The sequence below is a fragment of the Geotrypetes seraphini genome, chromosome 8 (genome assembly GCF_902459505.1).
Source record: "Geotrypetes seraphini chromosome 8, aGeoSer1.1, whole genome shotgun sequence".
Lineage (NCBI taxonomy): Eukaryota > Metazoa > Chordata > Amphibia > Gymnophiona > Dermophiidae > Geotrypetes > Geotrypetes seraphini.
Window position 1 is genome coordinate 128,103,320 of NC_047091.1, and position 26,989 is coordinate 128,130,308.

At 40.3% G+C, this 26,989-nt stretch overlaps 1 protein-coding gene across 2 annotated transcripts in view; it reads right to left on the bottom strand.

The window, feature by feature from the left end:
• Nucleotides 1-4,525: 4,525 nt before the first annotated feature.
• The window catches only part of PXN (paxillin), a 127,536-nt gene continuing 105,072 nt past the window's right edge, over nucleotides 4,526-26,989 (bottom strand). The window contains exons 8-15 of one of the 2 annotated variants that reach the window (XM_033954861.1): nucleotides 22,151-22,414; nucleotides 17,948-18,505; nucleotides 17,466-17,546; nucleotides 15,271-15,441; nucleotides 14,992-15,165; nucleotides 7,382-7,463; nucleotides 6,918-7,066; nucleotides 4,526-6,581 (exon numbers count right to left, since the gene is read on the bottom strand). In XM_033954861.1, coding sequence (XP_033810752.1) covers nucleotides 6,315-6,581; nucleotides 6,918-7,066; nucleotides 7,382-7,463; nucleotides 14,992-15,165; nucleotides 15,271-15,441; nucleotides 17,466-17,546; nucleotides 17,948-18,505; nucleotides 22,151-22,414 — 1,746 coding nt within the window. In that variant the 3' untranslated portion in view covers nucleotides 4,526-6,314. The remainder of the gene's footprint in view (nucleotides 6,582-6,917; nucleotides 7,067-7,381; nucleotides 7,464-14,991; nucleotides 15,166-15,270; nucleotides 15,442-17,465; nucleotides 17,547-17,947; nucleotides 18,506-22,150; nucleotides 22,415-26,989) is intronic. The other variant, XM_033954862.1, reaches the window with a different exon arrangement.

Below are 26,989 nucleotides of genomic sequence, written 5' to 3' on the forward strand. Positions count from 1 at the left end.
TCCTCTCTCTTAGAAGCTGATTTATGTGAAATGCAGACACTACCTTGGGGAGAAAGAAAGGGATTATTAAAATAGAAACTTCAGTCTCTTTAAAATGCAAAAAAAGGCTCTGGACAGGACAATGCATGCAACTTCAAAGGTCCACTGTTTCAAGGAGATAGCTACCAAGAACATAGTTTTCAGCATAAGATCCTTAAGTGTTACCTTTTCCAACAGTTCAAAGGGTTTCAGACCCAAAGGCTGAAGCATCAAATTCAGGTTCCGTTCAAGAAAAGTCTGGAGGTTTAAGATGGGCAATCCCTTTTAAGAAATTAACTACATCTTAACAAGAGGCTTGGAGCATCGTTTTAATTAAACTTTTGTAGCATGCCAGAGCAGCTACCTGTACTTTCAGTGAATTGAATTCCAAACCCTTCTTGAGACCATCCTGCAAGGAGGAGACCATCTACATCACTGAAGCTAAAATGCTGAGATGACTCTTTCTGAACACTAAGCTTCAAAAACTGCAGACTTGAACATACATCATGGAGGCTGACCTCTTCCATATCTGCAATAAGATGGTAATAATGTCTTCCCGTACAGCCTTATTGCCTCAAGCAAGACCTTTCAAGGCCAAGCTGAGATAAAACAGAGAGCAATTCTTCAGACCAAGGCTCTTGAATTAGTAGGCCTTTCTCCTGCAAAAGTCTTAGGACCCGACTTGTTTTGAGGCAGATCAATTCTGTATACAATTACCTCTTGGGCCAATCTGGCACCACTAGGATGACTAGGCTATGATGAGAAGCTATCTACTACAACACTGTATCAGCAGCAAAAGGTGAAAACAAGTAGAGCATCACTGACATGGTCAGAGTTGAACCGGAGAATCCAGCTCTGCTGATTTCTGTTCTTTCTGCTAACTGAAGTAGCAAGACACTTTGGCATTCAGCTTTGTTACCATCAAATTCTTGAACAGAAACCCCTATGACTTCTGGCAAAAGTCATTCTGATAACCTCTAGGGAGCGCCTGCTGAGAATATCCCACTGAACATTCTGTACACCAGCAATATGAGCTGCTGATAGCACCAAAAGATGGGATTCAGCCCAGCAGAGCAGACGACCAGTCTCCTGTTCCACTGCCTCATTTCTAATTCCTCCTGACCTGTTGATATACACCATCACTGCCGCATTGTTGGATAAGATCCTGACCACCAAGGTCTCTAGTGTTTTCCAAATGGCTCTTGCCTATAACTGGTTTATCAACTAAGATATTTTAATCTTTGACCATGCTCCTTGAGCCATATGTTCCTGGCAATGGGTGCTACAGCTCACCATCTTCTAATTGGGGGGTCTCCAACTACATATCCATTGTCAAGTTTTGAACATTTAGCCACCACATCATGCTGACACAAGCTGCTGATGTCCATGGCAGGCAGAATTTGTAGCTCTGGTGATTGCCTTAATGGCTTAAAAGTGGCCACCCTTTTGACTCCAGAAACTGTGCTTTAACACCTGAGAAGCAGTGCTGTTTCATTTGAAACTTTTTTCTACCATCCTGCTATCTTTGCTGGGGTTTGGGTCCTGCCTCTGGCTAAGTGCAGCCATTCATCTTGCTAGGGTGTGGGAACTTGCTCAACCCTTTTGACATCAGAAACTGTGTTATAATACCTGAGTCCATACCGGGAGTGAGAGCTCACTCCGTCCACTTAAAGTGCCTGACTCCGCGGGATTCAAAAAGAACTCAGAAGGTGAACAATTCCATCTCAAGGTTTTTATTGTTTAGTTTTTTTTAACTTGGTTTGTCTCCAAGTTTGAAAGATGAAACTCAATTTTTATATTTACACAGCCTTTATATCTGAATCTAGTACACTACTCTTTAAACAGTATAATTTAAAAAAAACCCATCACATTACTACTTCCAACTTCCCCTAAAGTTTTCTCTCTTATTCCCTGTGTTTATTTGAATGCAAGATGTGTAAGAAGTAAATCACTTATAAAAGATTGGATTGAAGAGGAACAACCAGGTTGTCTTTTTTAATCTAAGTCTTGGTTGACCACTCTTGATGATCCGATAATAAATGTTTCCTATTTACCCATTCCATCCTACTCCTGATTTTATAGATCACTATCATGTCTCCTCTCAGTTATCTCTTCTCCAGGCTAATCAGCCTTAACTATTGAGACTTCTACTTTCTTAAAGTCTTCTTTCAGTTTTATAGGATTCCACAGGGGGCTTTTTCATTAAAAGCCTACCTCCTCCTACCGTAGAAAATAAGACCTGGAATAACATACATGCAGAGAGCAACAGAACCAAAAAGAGGAAGGTCCAACCTTGTCTGCAGTAAAAAAACCAACCAGGAACAAACAAACCAAAACTGCAGATGTGTACAACGATGTAGGCGAATTTTATTGTGACAAACAAACTATATATAAAACCTTTTTACCAAACCAGTTTGGTAAAAAGGTTTTATATATAGTTTGTTTGTCACAATAAAATTCGCCTACATCGTTGTACACATCTGCAGTTTTGGTTTGTTTATAACATACATGCAGAACATTTTTATGGTCATCCTCCTCAGGATAAAGGTTTAATACATTTTCCAATGAAGTGCTGCAACAAGTCATAGACTCCTAACCTCCACCTTTCTTGTAAAGAATGGCAGCTTTTACATTTTCTAGGGGGCCACTTTCTCTTTTCTGCTGAAAAGATTTATCTTACAAGAACCCTATGTTGGAAGCTAAGTTACAGTGTGTATATAAAATATTTCAAAGGAACTTATAAATGAAGGCACTGCCTTCAGTGCTGGCTTAAATGGTCAACCAATAAGGCACTGGCTTGAGGTGTCCAAAACTTGCTTCATTGGATCATTTCTTCAAGCCTGTTCTTCCCTCCTGCAGCTGTACTGCTTCCCTTCCTTGGGTAGATTTGAAATGCAAGAACAGGCAGTTCTGACCAGTAACAGAAATGCTCATTCCATGTTTCAAACCTGCCAGTTGCCCGAACAATGAAGTTTGCTGTGCACACATTGGCACCTCATTTCTGTGCTTAAATATAAGCCTTCCAAGTAAAAAAAAAAAAAAAATTGAAAAGCTTATATTTAAAGATGCAGAAGAGCGGTGCCAAAAGGAGTTTCACGGTTGGGTTTGTCTGGCTTACCATGAAGCTCTTCCGAACATGAGTCAAGCACATTCCTCACCCATGTCTTTGCTTTTATACAGCACATATAATTTGAATATTTATATATTTATTAGGATTTACCACCTTTTTTGAATGCAGTGTACAGCAAGAGCATTTCCTTTGAACATCGGAGAGCTATTTTTCTGCGCTGTTCTGGCAGTATGGGATCTGCGCTGTTAGCTTACCACAGGAGTTCTGAGAATTGGCCTGCTGAAGAGATTGTGAGGCAGTTCAAAGGGACAAAGGACAACAGAGAGTATGAGAGACAAAGGAAGGGAACTGGTCTTTTGTAGGAGATGAGGAAGGGTAGAGAAGGGAAATAAAAGGCAAGGAATGGAAGTGTGGATGGGGGCGATAAAAAAGGTTCTGAAGGTATAAAGGATTTGAATGACAGGAATGTAGCTGGGGCTAATAAGGGGATGAGAGGCAGAAGGTGCATGAGTCTCAGGAAGGAAGAAGTACAGAGAGGGTGGGAATAGGGGTAGAAAGTGAGATGAGAGAATAGGAGGCTGAAGAAAGAATAAGAGAGGTGGGGTAATGGGAAGTCTATGAAAATAACAGTAGGATATGGAAAAAAAAACCTGACAAGTAGGTGAAAGAGGAAAAATGAAATCTAGTTACAGGTAAAAAAAAAAAGTCAAATGACAGAAATGTAGAAATGAAACCAAAGAATCAGTATCAGGGAAGGATGAATAGTAGGAAGGGAAGCACACAGGAAGAGGAAGAAAAAAAATGGAAAGGAGATCCTACTTAGGAGAAAACCAACAAGAGGACATGGTAAAATGAGACTAGGGTCAACCTACATACAAAAATAAAATTCTTGTAGTATGCGCACAGATATCTGCATCAGTTCATATTACAAAAGTTGGATCAGGGCATAACAACTCTTCAGCTGGCCCTGGTTGCTCTTGTTTTGCTTCTGTGGTTCCAGTTCCATAATGTATAGAGCCAAAAAACATCTTATGCACATAATCACTGCCCACTTCCAGGCAGAACCCATAGGCCACACCTCAATTTTCACCTGACAATAATTCTAACATAAGAGCCAGCCTACAATATTACTCTATCACTGAATTACTCTCGGGTTCTAGCTTATATCATCACTTGCTTTTTTATTCCCACAGCAGGTTGTATACATGTTGATGGCTTCCGTCTTGTTTACTACCCAACCCAAAATTTAGATTTTAATATAACCACTGACAATCATTTTGCTTATCTCCATTACAGCCTTTCCAATAAACACGCCCCTGTATTTTGCATATAAAGTTTCACAAATACATTCAGAGCAGCTCATCAAAATTGGAGAAAATGAATGAATGTTGCACTCTCCAAGATAGGCAGCTGACAGTAAAGAAATCAGTTTGAACCTTGTCTGAAGCTCTTCGGAACCCATTTATTCCTGAGGGAGTCAGTAAAGGCAGTTTTTCAACACAGCAGTTTACAGATTATCAAAAGTTTCAAGCAGCAGTGAAAACTAAGTATATACTTTTACCTTTTCATATTAAAGAACTAGCCCTGCCCCAGCCTTCAAACTTTCAACATTCAAGGCCTAGTTTAGAAAGGGTTTCTTCCATTTTGTTCTTATGGAAATAAACATTCACAAATCAGGGCTATAGTATTAGTAGCCAAGTTTAAGAGAGCATTCAGATTAAGTTAGAGGTGAACCAGCACTAAAATCTCACTTTTTTTGCATATACAATAACATGTATCAGAAAACTGCAAGGGAATCAAAAGAAGAATTCAAATTTCAGTGTAGAAATTACAATTTATAAGAGTCATGATACACTATTCAAGGTATAAGAAACTGCTTAGACCTGTTACCAGGAAAAATTATGGAACAGATTATTGCTTGAGATTCTTTTCTCAGCAGAGCCTCTGCCAAGAGCAAATTCAAAAGAAACAAAAAGTCTACATATATCCCATTCATCCAAAGGAACTATTAAAAGCCAGTATATACCCAACTTACCCACATGAAGAAAAATGATTGTAACATGGTTACACAAAGTTCCAAGCTAGGATTTCTTCTGATTTATTTAACCTCTCCATAAAAAGCAAATAAAATCCACACTCTTCCAAAGCCATTCACTATACAAACAGAGGAAGCAGCCTTTCATCTAGGATTAACTGTCTCTGTTTCCTTGGACAAAGTCAGACAGTTTTTCCATATTTTTTAATTAAGAAGATTTCTTGTGCATCTTTATCAGTACTGCATCTATTTAATCACGAAGTAGAAAGAGGATGCCTATAACTCCAGTTTGGCTTTATAAAAATCATTAACCAGCCATGAGGTCACATGCCTAGAAAAGAACAACGGTTCCCTAGTCATGAATCTAGTCCCAGCCTGAAGAGGAAGCTGGGCCTCGAGAGAGGGTTATCTTAGTTTTTGCCCCAAGGAGGTGGCAAGCAACGGGATGGGTGAAATCTCAGTTCTACGTGCTAAAGTGGAACTGTGTCTTGGGTATTAAATATCCTGCTTCAATGGGAACCATGTCAAATACTACACCAAAGAGCTAATGGTGTACAACCTCAGATCATTTATGTACAGTGTAGAGACTAAAAAAGCAAATATGGTCTGCTTAAAAAATAAAAGAAGAAAAACTAGTACCCTGTTGAAGAAAAACAAATTCTCAGGCACAGAGCTGAGGGTAGGAGGGAATGGAGATAATTTTAAGGATATGCAGAAAAATAGGAAAATCCTTGGCACTGTGGAGAGAGCAGAATCCTCTCCTATCTATAAGAAAGAAAATTTCCAAGATATCCATCTGTCACTAAGACCTCAGACAGCCCTGTGCCCTGTCTTCCCCCAGCTGATTCTACTGTTATCTTCTTGACTCACAGAATTATAAAACATTTTCAGAATAGTTAGTTCAATGTCATGGTCCATAGTATTGCTGTCTTTCTTTGCAAGTTATTTGTTGTCTTTTCTCATAGTCTTATCCAGTAATGTTTGTAAGTCACAGTGAACATGATAGAAAGAGAAAAACGGAAATGCAGAAAACACAAGAGAGAAAAGTCCAAGCATGCCCCTACCAAACACCCTACAGAGGAAGAAAGGGAGGGAGCCCAAGCACGCCCTTAGCAAATATCCTCCAAAGAGAGAGGAAGAAGAAAGAGAAACCCAAGAAGAAAAAAATGACCATCACTAATACATGGACTCTTAACAGAAGAGTTTGAGAAAACAGTTTTGACAGTAGGGCTTATCATTCTGTTCCTTGAAGGTTCCTTTGTTAAGTTGCTTGAGGCAGAAGGCACAAACAAAGTGTTCCGGGTGAAATTTCTTGCCCATGGCAGTGATACAGCGACCTGTAATTGGCTTCTGGCAGCCCGAGCAAAGAGAACCCCGATGTTCATGATAATGCACCTCACAGTATGGTTGTCCATCATGCTCAAAGAAGCTTCCATTGATGAATGGTGTGAAACACTCCTAGAGACACAAGAAAGATCCAACATACTGTCATTCTCAGAGCAAAAACCAGCAAGGTTACCTTATGAGGTTTTTTCTCCTCCTCATTCTTACCCCACAGAAGAGACATATACAGTATATTGAGTGAAATTCTCAGTAATAGCTCCAGGCCCAGGTTCTAATAAATAATTAAATTAACTGATAAGGGTCTTATTCAGAACAACTACAGACAACACAGCAAAAAAAAATATGGGTTCAGGCACCAAACATCAAGGCCTTAAAAATTCATCATTTCCCCCCTTCTTTAGGCTATTTAGAAAGCTGAAAGTGTTGTACTAAGTTAAGGGTTTGACTTACCCGACAAACAAAGCATTCTGGATGCCACAGGGTGTTCAAGGCCGAGATATAGTTTTCTAGGATTGCCCGAGCACAACCACCACATTTTGGAGCAAACATGTCAAAATAATCCTTTCGACAGTATGCCTTCCCATCTCGTTCATGAAATCCTGAAAAAGTGTAAAAGTCAACACCCCGTCAAAAGAAACCTGGCAGGTATATGGCAGCCATAGGCAAATATCCCATAAACATTCTATGCTCTTAATTAGGGTCTTCCTGGAAAAAAAGCACCTAACCCAAGCCAAAAAAATCCAAGCTCCCCTTCCATAGAAATACAATCACTCATTTTTATAATAATGCAGTTTCCCCACCAAGAGGAGATGATGTTTAGTTATATTTGCATACTTTAACAAAAATAGTAAACTATACAAGCTACAGGACTGATTTACATGAGTCTCGGGACTCTCCTCTTGGATAAATATTACCTTCGGGTCCAAAGAAGGCTCCACACTGAGCACAGAAAAAATGTTCTGGATGCCATGTCCGATCCAATGCGGTCACCACTTTCTGTTAAAACAAATTAAGGATGTTGGTTTCCAAGATATGTCGTTACAAACAGAATCAAACTCAGATAAGCCTAGCTTTTTGTGTAGTAGAGGGATAGGAAACACACTACTACAGCGGTCTCAAACACGCGGGCCGCGGCCGCATGCGGCTCTCCAGGTGCTATTTTGCGGCCCGCAGTCTGGACGCGATCAAAACAGCATTTCTCTTCCCCCTTGCCTTCCTTTTGGAGCAGCAGCGTGTCTGGCTGGCTCAGTCGATCGTTCCGTTCAAAGTCGCGGGTTGGCGGTTCTTCGCGCTATTCACTCCTGCATCAGAAGCCTCTCTGACGTCACAACATCAGAGAGGCTTCAGACGCAGGCGAGGATCTCGCAAGGAGCCGCCACCCGCGGTTTTGAATGGAACGATCAACTGAGCCGGCCAGACACAATGCTGCTCCACAAGGAAGAGAACTGAAGGGGAGGGGAAAGAAAAATGCTTCTGTTGCATAGGAAAGGGGGACCCTAGGGAAATGCTGCTGCTGCTGCTGTACAGGGAAAGGGAGAGGGAAGGAAAGGGGAAGAGAAATGCTTCTGCTGCACAGAAAAGGGGGAAGGGAAATGCTGCTTCTGTTGCTGCTGCACCCAATTGGGGAAAGAGAGGGAAGGAAGGAGAAGGAAGACAAGGGAGAGGAGAAGAACAAGAGAAGCCAAGTTCATGGGAGGGAGGGAGGGAAGGAAAGGAGATATCAGACCATGGAGGGGGAGGGAGAGATGCCAGGGCATGGGGGAAGGGAAGGAGACAGATGCCAGACCAGGGGAAAGGAAGGAAGAAGAGAGAGATAGGAAGGGAAGGTAAGACATGGAAACGTAGATTTTGAAAAGAAAGCAGAAAAATTGAACATTAAGTTAATGCCAAAGATGGATGCAATTGGTGTTCATTATAGTCAGTTTGTTTCTATCATAATTAGACTTTACTGACGTTCTATAAAAGCATATTATCCCTGTCTTGTGTTAGACAAAGATGGATGCAAGGCAGAAAGTGAAGACGGAGAGAAAAACAATCAAAGGACAAGAAGGCCCTGGAAACATAGTTGAAAGCACAGAAAAATAAAGTCACCAGACAACAAAGGTAGGGAAAATGATTTTATTTTCAATATAGTGATTGAAATGCGCCAGTTTTGAGAAAGAAAAAAATATTAAACTTTAAATGTGAGGGCTGCAGAAAAAATAGAGTACTTGAAGGGCCGCAGAAAAAATAGTTAATGTCTTATTAAAGAAATGACAATTTTGCATAAGGTAAAACTCTTTATGTGAAGATGGTAGGTATGCAGCTCTAAGGGGACAAGCCTTGATACTGCCTTCATATCAGAAGTCCCCCATGAATGTTTGACATTTATTTATCTATGTTTATTGCTTTCAAAACAAATACATACTGCACACAGGCAAACTATACAATGAGCATAATGTTTGCTCTTCACTGTGGTCCCTGGAAACAACATTAAAATTATTAACACACGGTGGCATTTCATCTTTTCTGTTACAGCTCCTCAAACATGGAATTCCCTCCCTATTTACTTAAGGGAAGAAAAAAATTTGTATAAATTTAAGAGCAAACTAAAAAGCTTTCTTTTCAAAGATGCATTTAATAATTAGAAAGCCTGATTAGGAGTTTCATTTCAATCCCATAACTTCTCTGAGATTTATTTTTCTTTCCCTTCCTATTGTTTGTTTGTTTTTTTACCATAATTGTCTTCTCTTTTATCAATTAATTTGTATTTCTTTTCCCATCCTTTCCTCGTGTTTTATTGTGTTTGTAAAGTTAGTTTTCAATATGTTTTGTAAGGTTTAGTTCTCTGTTTGTTTTGTTGTCCTCTTAATTTAGTAATTTTACTGAGATGTTCATCGCTTAGAATTTTGAATAAGCAATAAATCAAATTTATAATAAACTTGAAACTTCAAAGCATTGACAACTAGAAGAATTTGAAAAGAAGCTTGTTATACAGCTAAATATTTGTAATAAAAACTTTTTAAGGTACATTAGAAGCAAAACATATGTGAGAGAGTTAACTGGACATTAGATCATCAAGGAATAAAAAGGGTATTCAGGGAGGACACAGCCATAGAAAGCTAAGAGACTAAAAGAATCCTTTGTTTTGGTCTTTACTGAGGAAGAGAAGACAGCTGTCCATGCTAGAAATGGTATTTAAAGATGACAATATGGAAGAACTGAAAGAAATCTCAGTGAAGCTGGAAGACGTAATAGGCCAAATTGACAGGCTAAAGAGCTGCAAATCAACTGGACTGGATATTATAGAGCGTTTTTCAAAGTAGGTCAGAATACTTAAGTAAAAGTAAAAATAAATTTATATTTTAATACTTAAGTAAAAGTATAGTGAAGAACACATAAAAAATTTTATTTACGGTAAGTGAAAATAAAAAAGTTCTTGCTTAGTGTAATACTTTTTGAGTAAAAAGTAAAAGTACTTCAACTACAATTCGTTCACCAAGAACTGCTGCCAGCTTTAGCTTCATCTCTGCTTTAAAGTGACCCAACTCAGGGGATACTCCACCACTACAGATTTACTTCCTCTGGGAAAGGAAGGGGCTATTGAGGCTAGAGCATGTACTGACTGATGGAGGGGCATTTATAGCCTTTAAAGACATTAGACAGACATCGGGAGGTGCTTGGGGTGATGCTCTTGCATATAATTAGTTACACCCAAAGGTTCATATATCTAATTCAAATTGAATTTAATTGATGACTTAGGATCTCAAGCGCTCGCAGTTACAAGCTAATAGAACTAGTCTTGGCTCATAACTAATTGGTGAGCTATCATTGGTCCTTGCATCTTTTATTATTCAATTTAAAGTGTATAAAAAAATTTTCTTTTTATTAATTATTTTTTCTATACTTCTATTCTTTTGGATACTATTCTTATTTCAATTTTATGATGTAGACATGATGATACTATGGCTACAAACCCTGGATATTTCAGAGAGGCCCACAATTATGGTCACGTTGGATATAGTGTCTTTGTACACTTCACTCCTCCAAAATAGATGTCTGGAAATAGCACAAGAAGCACTGAATACACGAATGCAACTGCATCAAGGTCCTACAGAATTCATCATGGCCTTATTACAACTGGCTTTAACAAAAAACTTTTTCACTATTTACAAGTTAAGGATGTCGTGATGGGGGCCACGTGTGCTCCCTCAATAGCGTGCCTTTATATGAAACATTATGAAGAGACTCATTTGGTAACGCATCAATGAAGCCAGTATATTAAAGGATGGAAGAGATACGTTGATGATCAATTTGTGTACTGGCATAATACCAGGGATAATAACATACAATTCACCATGAATCAATCTACTGAAGGTATAAATTTTCTGGATACATGGATCACCAATAGACAGAATCAATTAGAGACTAAACTGTACATGAAACCAATGGATACTGTAAGTTTACTGCAATATGACAGTTGTCATCCATCAGCCTTGAAAGATAGTTTGCCTCTGGCGCAATTTTTACGGTTTAGACGTATATGTACACATACAGAAGATTTCAAGCGATCAGCTAACAAGCTAGCAAAAAACTTGAAGACCAGAGGTTATCCAGAAAAGGTATTAAAGAAATTGTACCGGAGGGCAAAAAACAATCATCGAGAATGGTTGTTACAACCACAAATATCAGAAATAACAACTGGCACACATAGACAAAAAGGGAAAAAAAGATCTATAAAGAATGAGTCCCAAATAACATGGATGAATTCGACTTGTGTTCTTAGATATAATGTAGAATCCAAAGAGATCGCTGATATAATTTACAACCATTGGAGAATAGTTCAAAGGAATCCATGTTATGAAAATACTAAACTCCGGTTAGCATATTCTAGATCACGTAATTTGAAGGAGCGTTTGAGTTTAAAACCAGATGATAATCAATGGGATGTAACTTTTAAAAGATTCCACACAAGTTGTAGGAGATGTCAAATATGCCCCTTAACTATTCAAGGAGCTTTGTTCGAAAATCCTTTAAACCATAAGATCCATTATCTAAGACATATCACCACATGCAGAATGGATTACGTGGTATATATGATTAAATGCCCATGTCAAAAAATATACATTGGAAAAACCACTAGACAACTCCGTGATAGACTTCCGTTGCCTTTGCGTTCTCCCTGTTCCCCAACGTCACAACAGGCCAGCAGTGACTACAGAAGCGCCGGGTACGCCAGCTTTCCCCCTCTCCCCCGACGTCAATTCTGACGTTGGAGAGGAAGTTCCGGGCCAGCCAATTACTGCCTGGCTAGCCCGAAACTTCCTCTCTAACGTCAGAATTGACATCAGGAAGAAGGCTGCTGGCCTGATGCAGTGTCGGGAAACAGGGAAAACTCAGCGGTGGCATGGGGGCCTGTTCCCATGCGTTGGTAGTGGCTTGGGGGCCTGTTCCCAGATGATAGCCCTGGCAGTGGCTTGGGGAGAAAGAAAGGGGAGACAGAAAAAAACAGGGAGACAGAAATCAGGGAAGTAGAACAGGGAAACAGAGAGACAGAAAGAAAGAAAGGGGGGAATGGAGACAGAAAGAAAGAAAGGGGGCAGAGAGAGAAAGAAAGAAAGGGGGGCAAGGAGACAGAAAGAGAAAAAGAAAGAAAGGGGAGGGAGCAGGGAGAGAGGAAGAAAAAGTTGGGGGAGGGAAAGAAATGTGTTGGGTGGCAGGGGGCAGGCAGGGAGAGAGGAAGAAAATGTTGGATTCATGGAAGGACAGAGATGTTGGTTGGAGAATGGAATGAGGTCTGGAGGAGATGAAGCATGCAGGAGGCAGAAAGAAGAGAAGAAATATTGGATGCACAGTCAGAAGAAGAAAGTGCAACCAGAGACTCATGAAAATACTAGACAACAAAGGTAGGAAAAATGATTTAATTTTCAATTTAGTGATCAAAATGTGTTCATTTTCAGAATTTAGATCTGCTGTCTATATTTTGCACTATGGCCCCCTTTTACTAAATCGCAGTAGCAGATTTTAGCGCAAGGAGCCCCATTCAGCGCAGATCCCTGCACTAAAAATCGTTATCGTGGTTTAGTAAAAAGGGAGGGGGTATATTTGTCTATTTTTGTATAGTTGTTACTGAGGTGACATTGCATATTTTAAAGTCATCTGCCTTGATCTCTTTGAAATCCCCCCCCCCCAAATATAAATGATAATTAACATTTTCTCTGCATACAGTGTGTTTTGTGTTTTTAAAAATTTTATTGTTGGCAGATCATTTTGACTTGGTCATTTTAAAAGTAGCTCGCAAGCCAAAAAAGTGTGGGCACCCCCTGCCTTAGAGGCTGTCTCCTGCCCACTGTCCGATCCACAGCATCCAGCAAGAAGAAATAGTGTATGCAGAAACCTTGCTCAATACTCTGAATAGAACATAAAGAGCATCTACTACATAGTCCACACCAGATGTAAGAAATTGGTGATCCCATTCGGTAGCTGCCTCTGGATCGTGGCGCAACTTGGAGTGGCAAGCATATGCAACTTAGGATGCCGCTATTACTGTTTTTAATTCCAAGGCCGTGGCTTTGAATTGTCTCTTGAGAATAAAATGCATCCTGTGGTCCTGGGTATCTTTCAATACTACTCCATCTTCACTAAGTACGCTTGGTCACCAGGGAATCCACCTTTGGTGGAGTAAAATAGCTGGTTAAAGGCTGCATCCTTTGGACAAAATTTGTCATGGCCTTGGACACACAAAGGGACCCTTCTGGGACTTCCCAGTGGTCTGTTAAAATTTTAATAATGTCCTGATGAGAGGGAAAGCATGTGGTCTGAGCCTTGATGCTGCTCTTAAGCAAGCACTAGGTAGCTGAGGTTTGCAGAGTCTCTAATTCTTGAAGAGACTCCATAATTATCTCCAAAAGTGTTGAGTGTTTAAACAGCCTGCACACCATTGGGTCCTCTCTGAGATCCAGGGCCTCCACCTGATCAGGACCTAGCCACCTCCAGCCGTAATGCAGAATCACCTGCTATAGAAGACCCAGATGGAGACAGTAAAGGCATATTTACTGAATCTTCCTCATCCAACTGGACCCCCATCTCTTGCACATGGCTCTGCTGAGGTGGACTCAAGCTCTTAGGGGGAGAGATCCCCAGCGCCAGCATCTCCACAACTCCCAAGGTTTCCACGTGACCACCGTTAATCAAATATGCTTCATATTAATGAATTCTGGAGAAAGACCCTGTCCAGGACGCCCAGAGGGACCCTGAGGTCACTGTCCCTTTCTAGGACACAGCCAAGGCTGTGCTTTGCCAGGGACCCACTATTGCTTTTTCCCTGCTCTAACCATGCTTTTTGACCTGGAACTCAAATCATCTGGGAACCAACACCACCACGGGAATTAGAGGGGGGCTAAGCCAGTGAATCCATCGCAAATCTGGCATGAATCCGAAGCATCCTGGACTGATTTTGAGCTAAATTGAAGCAAATCTCCAAATTGTGAAATCTAAGATGGCCACCATGGCAGCGATTTTAGCACCAAAAACAGCCCGTGGGAGCTGCACTAAGGGTCACATTTTAGCGATTTTAAAATTTTAGGGGGTAAGGGACTCTTGCCCCACTACCCAAACACTCCCCCCCCACACGCACACATTTTACTTTTTGAAGGTATGAATAAGCATGTGGATAAAAGAGAGCCAGCTGATACAGAGTATCTAGATTTTGGATAGCTTTTGACAAAGTTCTTTATGGGAGTTTCCTCAGGAAATTAAAAAGTTAAAGGACAGGAAGCAATTATAGACTGGGAACTGGTTAAAAGATGAGAAAAACAAACAAACCAGAGAATAGGATTAAGTGGACAATTATCCCCAATGGAGAAAGGTGAACTGTAAGTACTCTAGCTATCTGTATTGGATCCAGTGCTTTTTAACTTATTTATAAATAATTTGGAACTGTAATTTGCAGATGACACCAAAATATTCAAAATTGTTAAATTATGTGTGGACTGGGAGAAATCGGAGGAGGATCCTGAAAAACTTGAAGATCAGGCATCTAAATGGCAGATGGAATTTAATGTGGACAAGTGCAAAGTGATATAACTATATAATGCTAAGGTCTGCATTAGGTGTCACTACCCAGCTAAAAGATATAGGTGTCTTCATGGACAATATGTTGAAATCTTCTACTCAGTGTGTAGTTGTAGCCAAAAAAGCAACACAATGTTAGTAATTATTAGAAAGGAATAGAGAATAAAACAAAGACTATCATAATGCCTCTATTGCTCCATGGTGCAACCAGACCTTGGGTGCTATGTACAATTCTGGTCACCCCATTTCAAAAACAGCATAGTGGAATTAGAAAAGGTACAGATAACTTATGTTCTTAATATAGCAATGCAGAAGAACCAGGAGCTCATTTTTATCCTGTAGGCTAATTTTACAAGAATGGTTGCAAATGTTTTCATGGGTTAGTAACTAAGGCCTTTTACTAGCAATGACCAGGGTACAATTCATTTAATGTTTTTAATTTTGCTCACTGATCCAGAGAAGAGAAACTCACATCAAGGATTGGGCCATTACAGTAGTAGCAACGTGGAGAAAACAAGTTATGATAATCCTTTTCACAATAGGGCTGACTGTCCCGCTCAAAGAAATTCCGTGATCCAATTTCCTCCTGGCAGTGGGTGCAGACAAAGTGTTCTGGGTGCCAGGTTCTCCCCATTGCTGTGACAACCTGCAGGAAAAGACAAAGAAATGACAGAAGGCAAGAACAGATCATTTCATAGTTTTGGGGGGGTTTTTGGCCCATCTCTCCAAGCCTTGTAGTAATTATGCTCACCTGTCCAGCGATAGGTTTCTTACATGCTCCACAGACACCTTTGGCCACTGTAGCTACCCCAAGTTTGTTCAGGTCAGACTGAAGGCTTCCCAACATGTTATCTAGCTGACTCCCATGTTTTGGGGGTGCAGAAGGAGGAGACCCACTGCCACCTTTCCCTTGTGTCATAAACTGAAAAAAAAGGGAGATCCAGAAGAGCTGAAATCTCTTTAGTAATTGCCCTGAAAACCAATCAGCATAAACATTGCCTTCAGAATTCTGTGAGATCAGGAGCATCAAGGCTGAGAATGGCAAGACAGTGCTGTATGGATCTTTTAAAACACATACAACCATTAAAGTTTCCTATTAATTTACTTTTCATTTCTGTGATTTATCAAACCTTGTAATTCATCACAACACTTATAACAACTCTCAGTTTTCTATTTAATATGTACAGCTGGTCTGCTCCACTCTTTCTTAGGACAGTATTTTTCTCCGTGAAGTGCGTCTGCTGCTGACATCACTACAGAGCTAATAGCAATGACATAAATAAAGCTTCACTTAAATCAATGCTAACAGGAGGTGTCAGAGACTGTACTTCTACAAAACCATGCACTAAATTCTGAACCTGGAATGGAGCCTATCATTACTGAAAACAGGGCACAGCAAAAGTTTAATCAGGGAGTGAAAAGAGCATGCAGCCTAAAGAAAGAATAGAAACACACAGACTGCCTTACTACAGCAAAACACTCATTACTGGGGTTTATGAGCATTAAAGTACCATTTCAGAGCTCTTGTCACTTGACATGTAAAGTTACATTTAGATATAGTCGATTTTTTCTTTCCTGTTTCCAGAGGGCTTACAATCTAGGTTTGTACCTGAGGCAAAGGAAGGCTAAATGACCTTGGCTTCCCTGATTTTCAGCCTGCTGCTCTAACCGCTGGGATAGTCCTTCACTCCAAGTACAAGATTTCTTGCTGTGGGAGTTCCAACCAATGGCAGGGAGCCACAAACTTCTAGGAAATCCCATCTTATATCACGAGGAGAAGTGCACTTAGTCAAGATCAATAAGATAATGGAACGTCTGAAAATATACGGGCAGTCTAATATTCTGAATCAATGAAACATTCACTGTACTGTTATCAGTATGGTAAAATGCCTGAAAACTGAAAAGGAGATAGTGTGTCTATCTATATGAAAAGAGCTGAACTTATGCTTTGTGTGCTTCACAAAACATATAGGACATCCCGTTTCTTTGCTCATTTTCAGAGATTCTGATGGATAAATGTGAGAGGTCTGGAAGGCTCTCATCAATGCACCCTGAGGGAAAGGGTGAGTACTTTCTATACGTGGTGATCCTTGTAAGAGAGTGTGTGGAACTTCTGGGGATGGGCTGAAACTGATATCTTGGGTATTATAGGGGGAGCAACATCCAAGGGGAACTTGGATGTTACTCCCCTTGTGCTTATTAGGCTAGTCAGGGAGCGGGAAACATCCCTCATACTATATATGTGGCACTGGTTTCACATTGCTCTAAGGGAACTGCTCCATAACAAGGTTTTAGAGGCACAATCCTATGGTAATATAACCCCTTTTTACTAAACCGTGATAGTGGTTATTAGAGCAGGGAGCCGCATTGATGAATGTTCCTATGAGCCTTGGGAGCAGCACGGAGCATTCAGCATGGCTCCCTGTGCTAACAACCACTATCGCGGTTTAGTGGTAAAAGGGGGGAGGGGATAATGCAGGTGACCCATGCAAATCTGTGGATCTTGAAAAGCATGCGTATTGGGTTAAGGTAGAGAGCCAAGTTTGGTACCGGCCTAGAAAGGTTTGCCTTTCATGTCTGTGTACTTTTGCATTATTATTTATTCATTGTGCTTTTAGTGCTAAGGATGGGATGGCTGTATTGCTTGACTATTTTCTTTTACCCCGTGTTATGCAGTGAGAATGGTTTGTATATACTTTTAAGAAAAAAATAATAATAAAAACTAAAATACATATGAAATGCTTAAGAAAAATTCAATGACAAAACCCAAACAAAATTTCCTGCTAACACACCATAGCACAGATTATCAAGCTTGCATGTTACTAGTAACACACCATAAAACCTCTGGCCATGGTAGCAATATATCGTGCTGGAGATCACATCTGTATCCATGCAGAGTACCACTCAAGAAACAGCTATCCATGCTGAGAACAAGGGGTGTCTTGCCTTTTCGGTTATTGGAGGGCTGAAAAGCAGATGGGCTGCTTTTGCACGCTTATAAGGGCCTACAGGTGGAGTTGAAATCATCTGTAAGTAGAATGGACACCATTATCACTCTGTAGAAATTATTTCTTCACAGAAGGAGTGATGGATGCAAAGAACAGCCTCATCCTTGGCAGTGAGGAAGCAATAGAGGCCCCATTAGACTCGATGCTATTACAAATAGAAAGACTGCATAGGCAAGTTTTCACCCATCGTCATGTTTGAATATGGATACAGGAAGTGTTAATAAAATCTTATGATGAACACAGACACTCTAACACACATCAATATATTTAGAGAAGGTGTGTAACACTTCTCCAAACCTTTCATGAAAGGCTTCAAAAAACTAAAGCATTTATTCTACATATAAAAGAGATTATCGTACAATGAAAAGGAGCCTTTAAGAAAAAATACTAATATAAGGAACAAAAAGAAAGATGACGTGCCTGCACTGGTGGGTAAAATGAATCCTCAGTCTGACAGCCAACAGAAATACAAGTTTTGACAGGAGGAGGAGAAATTCTGACTAGTCCAGGCTGTATAGCACAATTCTGGGACTCAGATGACATCAGGAACCTGGGATCATCAGGAGCAGAAGAAGAAAGGTCCTGGTAATCCTCAAAGGCAGCAACTCTATGAAGTACAGGCTGGGGGTAAAGAGTGGGAAAGGAGGAGGTTGGAACTGAAGGTAGGGGGAGAGGAGGTGGCGTAAAGGGAACTGGAGGTAGGGGGAGAGGAGGCGGTGTAAAGGGAACTGGAGGTAGGGGGAGAGGAGGCGGTGTAAAGGGAACTGGAGGTAGGGGGAGAGGAGGCGGCGTAAAGGGAACTGGAGGTAGGGGGAGAGGAGGCGGCGTAAAGGGAACTGGAGGTAGGGGGAGAGGCGATGTTGATACAGCTTTTAAAGAAGCAACTTGTGGCACTTCTTCAAACTCTTTGGAAAGAGGAGAAGTTGAGACTGAGATGGTCCTTCTTATTTTAACAGGAGATTCTGGGGGAATTATAATCTAGTGGGAAATAAAAGAGAAAACAGCAAAAGAAGATAGAGTACAAGATAAATAGATCAGTTCCTTGCTGATAAACATCATGTGCATACTTGGAAGAGATCACAAGTTCATTCATCAGAAACCCACTTCCCCAAAACACAAACATTCACAGCCAGCAATGCATTCAGCAAAACTCCCTCCTACATAAAATTACAGCCTTTCCTCAGGCCACATACTGTATATCCATTAGAACCTCTCCACCCCTCAAAACATATGTAGTTACAGCCTGTTGCATATTTAGCTGAACCTCCCCAACACACATGCATGGAGTTTTGGCCAGTAGTGCATTTAGGGCAGAATGAAAACATAGGCAAATTAGGCCTGTAGCTAGAGCCCAAATGTTTACAAGGGGCTCTCTCAGGTATGCTAATTCGATGGCTTTCAAGGCAGATTTCTGCCTTGGTAACCTGGCTGTTGGCAGGAGAAGAGTGTGTATATGTGGGTCGGGGGGGGGGGACAGAGACACTGCTGCTCAGAGAGTTCTGTCTTTTCTTTCCATTGCCTGTTTACTGTCCTCCAATTGACAGCAGGAGTTGGCAAGTAGCATTTGTTATCCATTGCTTCCTTCTCTAACAGTTTTCTGCTGCAATCAGAACCATGCTGCAAATATCTGTGAGAGTTTTAGAAAGGATTTATATTATGATGGAGTGTCTCTCTCTCTCTTTATTTTACATAAACACTTCAATATTAAACTGACTGAAATGCAGGAGGTATAAGGAAAAGAAGAGACGCTGACAACAGTTGACACGGGGACAGAATTTGTCCCCTTTCCATGGATAACCATGGGAAACCATTTCATGTCATTCTTTAGAGTCTATCTCAACCTCAGACCTTTCATACCAGCATTCTTCAATGCAAGACTTGAGGGTCAGTGGCTGTGCCCATTCATATTACGATTCTTCCCTCTCTCCTTAAAGAATGACACTGGGATGGTTTCCCACGGTTAAATGCGGGGACGGAGACAAATTCTGTCCCCGTGTCTTCCTCTACACATGGTTCTGAAAGAGAAGATGGCACTTCCATCCTCACAGGTGTAGTCCACAGACCTCCAACTCAAATAGAAGAACTGAATAGGATCAAAGTGGGAACAAAAGGATAGGTGATAATATTGGATGACTTGAATCTACTGGCTGTGGACTGGAGCATTCCGTCTACAAATTTGAAAAGAGAAGGATTGTGGATGTCTTACATGGAGCTTTGTTCAAGCAAATGGTGGTAGAACCCACTAGAGGAACACTGATGATGAATCTAGTTCTCATGAATGGAGAAAGTATGTTTAATGTCTAAGTGTGCATTCATTTTGGATTTCAAACATGTCAACTTCAGCAAAATGGAGAATTTCTTGTACGAGGAGCTGGCAGTGTGGGAGAAAATAAGGGAAGTAGATAAACCAGATTAAACTGAAAAGGGCAAAAGATATTTGAGTAAATAAAAGCTAGAGGAAAAGGAAAATTGGCTAAAAATGTAGAGTGAGATGACAAGACTTTTTTTCAGGTACATTGGGCTGAAGAGGAAGGCCAGAGGTAGAATTGCAAGCCTCAAAGATTCTGATGAAAGAAATGTGGAGAATAATGTGGGAAAAATGCACAAGCTAAACAAATACTTCTGTTTGGTGTTCACGGAAGAATATTCCTGGAGAGAGTCAAATGATTTACAAAGGCATATGTGAGAATGGAGTAGATACCATACCATTTGTGGAAGTGTTTATGAACAACTTCCAAAACTAATAGTGGACAAAGCCATGAAATAAATCTTAGGATACTGAGAAAGCTCTGAGAGGTTCTAACAGGTCTTCTAAAGCAGTGATTCCCAACCCTGTCCTGGAGGAACACCAGGCCAATCGGGTTTTCAGGCTAGCCCTAATGAATATGTTTGAGAGAGATTTGCATATGATGGAAGTGATAGGCATGCAAATTTGCTTCATGCATATTCATTAGGGCTAGCCTGAAAACCCAATTGGCCTGGTGTTCCTCCAGGACAGGGTTGGGAACCACTGTTCTAAAGTATGTATTTTTAACAGTTACTTCATTAAATGGTAACAGAGAAGAAGTGAGAAACTACAGGCTGGTGAGCTTTACCTTGGTGATGGGAAAAATCATGGCAAAGCTGTTAAGGAAAGGATACAGAAATTTCTAGAATCATATGAGTTTCAAGATCTGAGACAATATGGTTTTACCAAAGAAAAATTGTGCCAAACAAATTTGATTGATTTGACTAGGTGACCAGCAAACTAGATTAATGACATGTATTGGATGTGGTCTACAAAATTTAAGCAAAGCCTTTGATATTGATTCTCATAAGAGGTTTATAAGTAAACTGAGTGCCCTGGGGTGGTTCCCAAGGTAGTGAACTGGATCAGAAACTGGTGGACTGACAGATGACAGGGGATGGTGGTAAAATGAATTCACTAAGGGACCAGTCCTAGGACCGATTCTGTTTAATTTCTTTGTGAGTGATGTGGCTGAAAGGGCATGAGGAAATGTTTACAATTTTGTCGATCACACGAAGATTTGCAACAGAGTGGACAACATGGAGACAGCAGACAATATGAAAAGTGATCTACAAAATTAGAGGAGTGGGCTAAAGCTTGGCAGTAAGCTTCAATGCAAAGAAATGCAGAGTGCATTTTGGGCACAGAAATTCAAAGCAGCTATACATGTATACAATAGGACAAGAGAAGCTGATGTGTATGAAAGGAGAAACCTTGGGGTGGTGTCTGAGAATTTCAAGGTAGTGAAGCAGTGTGACAAGGCAGATGTCAAAGCCAGAAGAATGCTAAGCTGTATAAAGAGAAGCATACCCAGCAGAAGGGAGAAGATAATAATGCCCCTGAACAAGTCATTGTTGAGACACCACTTGGAGTACTGTATTCAGTTTTGGAGATGTATTTTGCTAAAAAACAAACAAACCTTGAAGTAGTTAAGAGGAAGGTGACCAAAAAGTATGAGGTTTGCAGCAGAAATTGTATGAGAAGAAGACCTGAATATATATACCTTAGAGGGGAGAAGATACAGGGATAATATGAAGCGGATGTTTAAATACTTAAAAGGTATTGGTAAGCAAACAAATGTTTTTCGAAGATGGGGAGATGATGCACATGCCAACTAGAATTAATGAAATGAAACTGCAAGGAAGTAAGATTAAAAGCAACATCAGGAAATATATTTTCACTGAAAGGGTGGTGGTTGCCTGGAACCCTCTCCCAGTGGAGATGGTGGGGACAAAAACAGTAGCGGAATTCAAAAAGGAATGGGATAAATACAGAGGATGGGATCAAAGGTAAACAAATGACAAGGGTACTGCCTGCACACAGAGGCTTGAATAAACCTAAACAAAGCCAAAGAGCAGCAGGTATGGCTGTCTTTATCTGCCCATATATTACTATGGAGTGACCAATGCACTTGTTTGTCTATGGCCCAAAGGATTAAGCTTGCCTCGAATGCATCCAAAGGTTCATTTATACAATACAAGCACTCCTTTAGCCTGCTACACAATGTCTGAGACCAAGTTTGCTCTCTCTCATGCTTTCCTTTAGTATGCATCATTCCTATCCACACACACTGCATTTGTTCATTATTTCCTAGTCAAATCCCATTTGCTTGCCACCTTTTCTACCAGTTGTGCATTATCCTTCTGTTTTCTGGGAGGTCTGGATGTAATAATCACTCCCTCAGTCAGCCAGTCCTCATCCTGGCTTTTCCGGGGATCCTGTTTGCCGATTCCTAGCCTCCCATGCAGTTCCTCTATAACACGATCCTGGGAAATGGTTTTGTGAAATATTGCTGGCCCCAGCTTGCGACGTGGAGAGGTATCACGATACATTGGATGCACATTCGGAGTCTCTTTTGTTCTTTTGATTACAGATTTAATCTAAACAGTGAAGTAGAAATTTCACCATAAAAAGAAAGAATGCTAGTAAAAGTGCCATGCAAATAATGGAAAACATTCCTCCCTTTCCGCAACACAAGCATCAAGCTAAAAGAAGGTACTCTTGAAACCAGTCCTCACACAGCAGCTATTTCCAGGATAGCGTCACAAGTCCCAAAAGGATAACAGTTCTCTTCTAGGGCTGAAAAAGCTCACCAGATGTCCAAAGCATAAGGAGAAGGAAACAAATGCCGCAAAACCAAACCTACAGACAGAGTCAAAACAGTATCAACCCCCCCCCCCAAAAAAAAAAAAGATCTTCAACCATAGATGTTATAGATTTTATTGAAGAAAACTTGATACAGACTGGGTTTCATCAAACTGCCTGTGCCAGGGGTCTAAATTCAAAAAACCCTAGAAATTAAAAATATAACTAAATTTAGAATACAGTGGTGCCTCACACAACGAACTTAATTCGTTCCAGGAGCAAGTTTGTTATGCGAAAAGTTCGTTATGTGAAACGCGTTTTCCCATAACAATACATGTTAAAAAAAATAATTCGTTCTGTAGCATAAAATATGCTAAGATGACATAAAAAAAAATAAATTTATCTTGTTAGAGCTGTTAGCATGATATAGAGGGGATATATGTGAAGGGGAGGGGAGACAGGGGTTTTGTTGATCCTTGCTGTGTATTATAATCACCCCCCACATACTCCCCAGTACCTTTTTTAATTCCTCCCATCTTTCCCAGCCAGTGGCGTACAGGCCAGAAGCGCAGAGATCAGGAGCAATTCCTCTGCACGCCTGTGTGGGCCCATGCCGATCTCCGAATGGCTGCAGTTAGTTCTTGTGAGTCCCGCGAGAGCTGGCTGCAGTTAGTTCTTGTGACTCCCGCGAGAGCTGGCTGCAGTTAGTTCTTGTGAGTCCCGCGAGAGCTGACTGCAGCCATTCAGAGATCAGCGCAGGCCCAGGCAGTAGCACAGAAGGCTTGCTCTTGATCTCTGTCTGCGCTTCTGGCTGGGAAATTTGCTAGACCACCAGTTCGAGTGAGCAGGTGAGAAAGTTGCAGCAGTGGTGGCTTTTTTAAAAAAATATGTGGCGGCGGGGGGAGGTTTAAAAATATGCGGTGGCGGCGGGGGGAGGTTTAAAAATATGCGGTGGCGGCAGAGGCTTAAAAATATGCAGCAGCGGCGGCAGGGGGGTTTAAAATATGTAGCGCCACTGCACAGGGAGCCAGGCGGAGAGAGGGCAGTTAAGCGATGCAGCTCAGGCGACTTCGTTGTGTGAAACGAAGTTCGTTGTGGGAAGCAAGACCTGAAGTTCGTTGTGCGCAGCGTTCGCTGTGCGAGGCGTCCGTTATGCGAGGCACCACTGTACCTTGAAAAACAATACCATCAAAACCAGAAACTGTATAGTGAAACAATAACTAAAATGTATATCTTTTATCTTTAAGATTCTTATATCCTGCTGAAATCAAAACACGCACCAAGTCTGTTCTGGAAGTTTAGTGCTGTGGTGATTTCAGCAGGATATGCAAACCACAGAAACGAGGTCAAACAACCACCACGTCAAACAAACCAAAACATGCACCAAGTGGAGAATGGGACTGTACACAGCAACCTTGGAGACAATGAGCTTTATTGATTAAAAACACAGATATGAACTAAATACATGTATAATACATGTATTTCCTAGGACTTTATATTCATGTATTATACATTTATCTAGTTCATATCTGTGTTTTTAATCAATAAAGCTCATCGTCTCCAAGGCTGCCGTGTACAGTCTCATTCCCCACTTGGTGCATGTTTGGTTTGTTTGACGTGGGGTTGTTTGACCTCATTTCTATGATTTGCATATCCTACTGAAATCACCACAGCACTAAACTTCCTGAACAGAAGTGCCTTGTTAGATGTTGAATTTTAAATATTGTTTTACCTAGTTCTCAAGATTAAAAAAAACAACAACACAAAATGATAGAGATAAATTTTCCTCTGCTATGGATGAATAAGCTACACTGACCACCTATCCCCTGGAGAATCTCATTCATCCAGGAAGCAGGCACTTCAGAGATTCTAACTTTCAATAAATACTGTTTACATAATTAACACTCCACTGTTAATTGCTGCCAAAGACAAACTGGCTTTTGTTATACTGCATAGCTAGAGAGCTCTGTAATCTTTTACTTTGAAGAACAAAGTTGTGCTTTGGCCCAATAAACCAAAGATCAAGTTTAAGTTTCAGGTTTATTAAAGATCTGATTTACCGCTCATTGCACTACATATAAAAAAATAACAGAGAAAGAGAGGTGAGAGTGAATGGATAGGGAGGAAGAAGGAATGAAAGGGAGGAATGCCATTAAATGATAGGACAGAGAGAAAGATTCTACAAACTGCCATCCTGGGCACCTTCTGAAAGTAGACAGGGGAAGGGCAGCTAAAAGGAAGGTTTTTTTTTTTCTTCAAAGGCATCTTTGTATAGATAGGTCTCAAGTGCGGATTTAAATTTATCAAGTAAAGTTTCCAACTGGATATAGGAGGGAAGGGCATTCCATAAAGAGGGACCTTATAGGGAGAAGATTCTCATATATTCCAGAAGTTTGGGGAAACTATACCTAGAGGACAAAACCCAAGAGGCAAAACACATATCTAACTATATCCACACAACTACCTGCCAACCATCATCTAGTTATCCCAACAGTTAAAGGACCACTACTTGGAAACCTGGGCCTAATAAATGGCAGACAATCAAAGTCTAACATAGAAATATGATGGCAGATAAAGGCCAAATGGCCCTTCTAGTCTGCTCATATGCAGTAACCATTATCTCTTCCTTTCTCTAAGAGATCCCATGTACCTATCTCATACTTTCTTGAATTCAGATACAGTCTCTGTCTCCACCACATCTTCCGGGAGACTGTTCCACACATCTACCACCCTTTCTATAAAAAAATATTTCCTTAGATTACTCCTGAGCCTATCACCTCTTAACTTCAACCTATGCCCTCTCATTCTAGAGCATCCTTTCAAATGAAAGAGACTCGTCTCATGTGCATTTATGCCACATAGGTATCTAAATGTCTCTACCATATCTTCCTTTTCTTGCCTTTCCTCTAAAGTATACATATTGAGATTTTTAAGTCTGTCCCCATATTCCTTATGATGAAGGCCATGCACCATTTCCAAGTTTCCAAGTTTATTATAAGTTTTGATTAATCGCCTATTCCAAATTCTAAGCGATGTACAGTTAAAAATTACAAAGTCGAGGGAAACAAACATGACTAACAAAATTATTACTAAACATATTAAAATTTCAATAAATACATAACATGACATACCATAACTAACAAAACTATTATTAAACATTAAAATTCAATAAGTACGTACAAGGTCAAAAAGAGGGAAAGTTAAGAAAAGAAGTACAATTCAATTCAAAAGTAACGATTAAGGTAAATAACACATGGGGAGAAGGGAGAGACATTCATTATAATATAAGGAAGAATTAAAGGCATAGGCAATTCATTTAATCCTTGAATGCATCTTTAAAAAGAAAGCCCTTAAGTTTACTCTTAAATTTATCCAAAACCCTTTCCTCTCTTAAATAAATTGGAAGGGAATTCCAAGCTTGAGGAGCCGTAACCGAGAAGATAGATTAATACAAAAATTCTTATGCCCAAAATCTTTAAATATACTGGTTCACTCTTTGGTCATTTCCAAAATTGACTATTGTAATGCCTTATTTAAAGGACTAGCTCAAAAAGAAATTAGACGTCTACAAATTATTCAAAATGCCTCAATCAAGCTTATTGAGAAAGCTAAAAAATTTGATCACGTGACTCCCCTACTTGAGAAGGCACATTGGCTTCCAGTAGCTCATCGAATCATGTATAAATTATGTTATTAATAACTTTTAAAGAAGGGACAACCAGTAAATGTTGATCAGTTGACCGTAGTACTCTTGAAGTAGTGTAAGGAATCAAAACTTTATGAATGCTGGGGTTTTAAATACTATGGACTTAAAAGTAAGCAGACATAATTTATACATGATTCGATGAGCTACTGGAAGCCAATGTGCCTGGAAGTCACGTGATCACATTTTTTAGCTTTCTCAATAAGCTTGATTGAGGCATTTTGAATAATTTGTAGACATCTAATTTCTTTTTGAGCTAGTCCTTTAAATAAGGCATTACAATAGTCAATTTTGGAAATGACCAAAGAGTGAACCAGTATATTTAAAGATTTTGGGCATAAGAATTTTTGTAGCCTTCCTCTGGACCGACTCCATACTTTTTATATCTTTTTGAAGGTGCGGTCTCCAGAATTGTACACAATATTCTAATGAGGTTTCACCAGAGTATTATACAGGGGCATCAATACCTCCTTTTTCCTACTGGCCATACCTCTTCCTATGCACAGCCAGCCATCCACCACAAATGAGGCATGAATTCATCACATCCTGCAATAGGGAGGCCATCTATGTAGTTTTCTTTCAAAACCGAAGCTGGCAAGTGTAAAAAATAACTAAATTCAAATCAAGAAAAAAACCCAAGATGGCCAAGGGTGCTGATTTTGAATAA